Source organism: Amphimedon queenslandica, unplaced genomic scaffold (genome assembly GCF_000090795.2).
Source record: "Amphimedon queenslandica unplaced genomic scaffold, v1.1 AMPQUscaffold_13212, whole genome shotgun sequence".
NCBI classification, from domain to species: domain Eukaryota; kingdom Metazoa; phylum Porifera; class Demospongiae; order Haplosclerida; family Niphatidae; genus Amphimedon; species Amphimedon queenslandica.
Genome location: NW_003546552.1, coordinates 5,556 through 8,872, shown reverse-complemented (window position 1 = coordinate 8,872; position 3,317 = coordinate 5,556). Strand labels below are relative to the sequence as shown.

Below are 3,317 nucleotides of genomic sequence, written 5' to 3'. Positions count from 1 at the left end.
AAGTTAAGAGCTTTCTAACAGCAAGAGAACATAGAGATACCGTCTAAGCACTTCTCTAGAAGCATTATAAGGTAGAGAGAACCTCTATAAGTCTTAATAATGACCAAGTTGTACTTGCAAGGTGGTGAAATCAATTATAGGAATATTTTTTACCCTGTTACGCTTGTTTTTTATATATTTTTTCGAGATCCAAATACCATTTTAGGAAATAGACGCCCGGGCTTTTATTTAAGGAAATACGGTACATTTATTTGCAGTTGGTAATTTTGGAGAGTCTAAATTTGTTGAGTTAGGCAATAATTTTTCAGCAAATTTAGCATGCAAAACCTAGTAGCTGCCATTTTTTTTGCAAATGGCAGCTACTAGGTTTTATTTTGACAAAATGACTCTTAAATTGCAAAAAATTACTCATTCCATGCACAAGATGACATATAGCACATAGGAAATATTACCTTAAATAAAATTATCATCCAAAATTACATGCACTAGTAGTAGCTGTACTATAATTACATGTACATGTACATTTATATGCAACTTTAAAGCACGGTAGCTGATCTTACCCCATCTCTGTTATTCTCTGTTCTTGCTGAAAACACATATATCTTACCACTCTTGGTACCACACCAAACCTAAATCATTAATGAAAATAAACCCCGCCCACCTCATTAAAAGGGTGTGGTCAACTCACTGTATTTTTAACAGGCAGTATAAATGAGACTGTCGTTTCCTTCAAAATTTGAGTAGCTGTATATCTTTGTGTTGTTTCTCGGGTTATAGACGGCAATGAATGTTGAGTTCTTAGCACGAGGAATGGCATGGACCGAGCACCATATCTGTAATGGGAAAGTGGGAGTGGTAAAAGGGGAGTGGTCAAATTTTATTAATTTTAGTATCACAAAAATTTATTAAAAAATCTAGAGAAGTTTTACTGTACAGTGGTTGTTTTGAGGATAATAATATTTGCGAATGACCTGTATCGGAGGTTCACAAAATTAATTTTTTTTTGCAAATTTCCACTATTCTGGCATCTTATACCATTTTCAAGGAATTTACATATAATTTTACAAATCTTAAAAATCTGTGAAATTTGCAAAAGTTTTTATTCATGAAAAACCGCTATAGGGTATTAAAATTTGCTTACTTCATCTTCACTGGATACTGCGAGATACTTCACTTCAACCGTCTTTCCACTTTCAGTGAAAGCGATCTCATTCCTCAGTTGCTGCTCACTGTATTCAGTGGATAGTATTGATATGGTCCCTCTGTTAGTACCAACCCAAAGGAAGTCCCTGTAGACAGTGAAGCAGGTACAGAATGTATGTTGTAACATGTTAGGGACTGTAATCTGTGAGGAGAGAGGAGGAAGAGGAGGGATTAGTAAAATTATGAAATTTAGTTGAAACTGTACTGAACTTAAGTTATGGTAATTCATGTGTAATTGTGGCCTTTTTTCAGATGGTCATAACTCGGGATTTTGCTGTTGGAATCGGCTCAAACTTTCTACACAGCATAAGGACATCAATATGTATCAGAAAATGTAATAAAAATTCGGGATGATTTCGGAGCTATTTTTTGAAAAAAACCATGGGCTATAGCCTTGGGTATTTTTCAGATTTTGGCTCATTTTTTAAAATGGCCGTAACTCGAAAAATTGAAGTCGGTATCAACTCAAACTTTCTACACAGCATAAGGACATCAATATGCATCAGAAAATGTAATAAAAATTTTGGGTGATTTTGGAGCCATTTTTTGAAAAAACTATGGGCTATATAGCCTTGGGTATTTTTCAGATTTTGGCTCATTTTTTAAAATGGTTGTAACTTGAAAAATTGAAGTCGGAATTAGCTCAAACTTGCTACACAGCATAAGGACATCAATATGTATCAGAAAATGTAATAAAAATTGGGGGTGATTTCGGAGCCATTTTTTGAAAAAAACCATGGGCTATAGCCTTGGGTATTTTTCAGATTTTGGCTCATTTTTTAAAATGGCCGTAACTTGAAAAATTGAAGTCAGAATCAGCTCAAACTTTTTACACAGCATAAGGACATCAATATGCATCAGAAAAAGTAATAAAAATTCGGGGTAATTTTTGAGCCATTTTCTGGAAAAAACATCTGTATTTTCAAATTTTGGCTCATTTAAAAAATTGCTTTATAACTTGAAAAGTTTAAATCAAAATGATTTTAAAGCATAAAGACACAAATATAAATACACATAAATGTGTATGTGTACACGCATGTACAAACTTTAGCAACTCTCTCCCTAGTCTCAGGATCAAATCCAAGTACCGTCCCGTTAAGAAGCAAAGACCAAACTATCATCGGCTCATTCTTACTTAGTGCAAGATCTCCCGGCTCATCTTCTAAATTAGAGAGTTGAGACACGTCTAGAAAAAGAGACAGAAAAAAAGAAAAACACATTTGACATGTACTTGCACACTGATACATGCATATACATGTACATGCACATTTTACATGTAAGCATAGCTACATGTTAAACCCCAGCCAAATTGACTTACGGCAGAATGTCTCGATTAATCCCACTAAATTTTATGAAGATCAAATAAAATATTAACAAAAATTTTGCAAGTCAAAAATTCCAATAAAAATTTAAAAAACGAAAATTTGAGGCCACAAAAATATGCCAGCTACATGTATACAATATACATGTACATTTTACATGTACAGTATAGCTACATTTACATGTTTAATCCGAGTCAGATTGACTTACGACAAAGTGTCTCCACGTCAAGAATATGAATAGTTTTATTAAGTAATCCGACCAAAACGTTATAATCCACTAGCAACAGACAAGACACACGGACTGTCTTTCCTCTCCTGGAGTCCATTATCTTGAGATCAGAGTCAAAGCACCTGTCCTCCATATCATACACACGCAATACTCCATTACCCTATGGGGGAGGAGAGGGGGGGAGAGGTGGGATTTTGAATTTTTGTTTAAATTGCATCATACAAGTACTGTACATGTACACCTGCATTACATGGAGCTAGTTTTGTTCATGTATGATTGAAAGGGAAAGACTACTGTGTAGTGAGAAATTTTGGAAGGTAATAAATTTGGCGAATTTGGCGATTTGATAGCCATTCGCCAAAATTAAAATTCGCCAATCACCAAAGTTTAGCAATTTGCCAAATTTTAGTCCCTCCGAAATTTCCCGCTATACGGTAATTGTAGATGTACATGTACATGAACTCACCAATCAAAACCATAGTTTCCCCTCTCCTCCAGTAACACCTACAGGAAATAGGAAAAAATAACTTTATCACAATCTGATCTACAAAGTATACAAACAA

The 3,317-nt window shown here is 34.5% G+C and overlaps 1 protein-coding gene across 1 annotated transcript; it reads right to left on the bottom strand.

The window, feature by feature from the left end:
- Nucleotides 1–534: 534 nt before the first annotated feature.
- LOC109584405 (uncharacterized) lies at nucleotides 535–3,258 on the bottom strand. The gene is made up of 6 exons (XM_020000148.1): nucleotides 3,221–3,258; nucleotides 2,734–2,914; nucleotides 2,250–2,389; nucleotides 1,142–1,345; nucleotides 689–833; nucleotides 535–629 (listed from the first exon to the last, which is right to left on the bottom strand). Exons 2-5 carry the CDS (start codon nucleotides 2,885–2,887, stop codon nucleotides 696–698), a joined length of 636 nt encoding a protein of 211 aa, XP_019855707.1. The 5' UTR covers nucleotides 2,888–2,914; nucleotides 3,221–3,258; the 3' UTR covers nucleotides 535–629; nucleotides 689–695.
- Nucleotides 3,259–3,317: the final 59 nt, after the last annotated feature.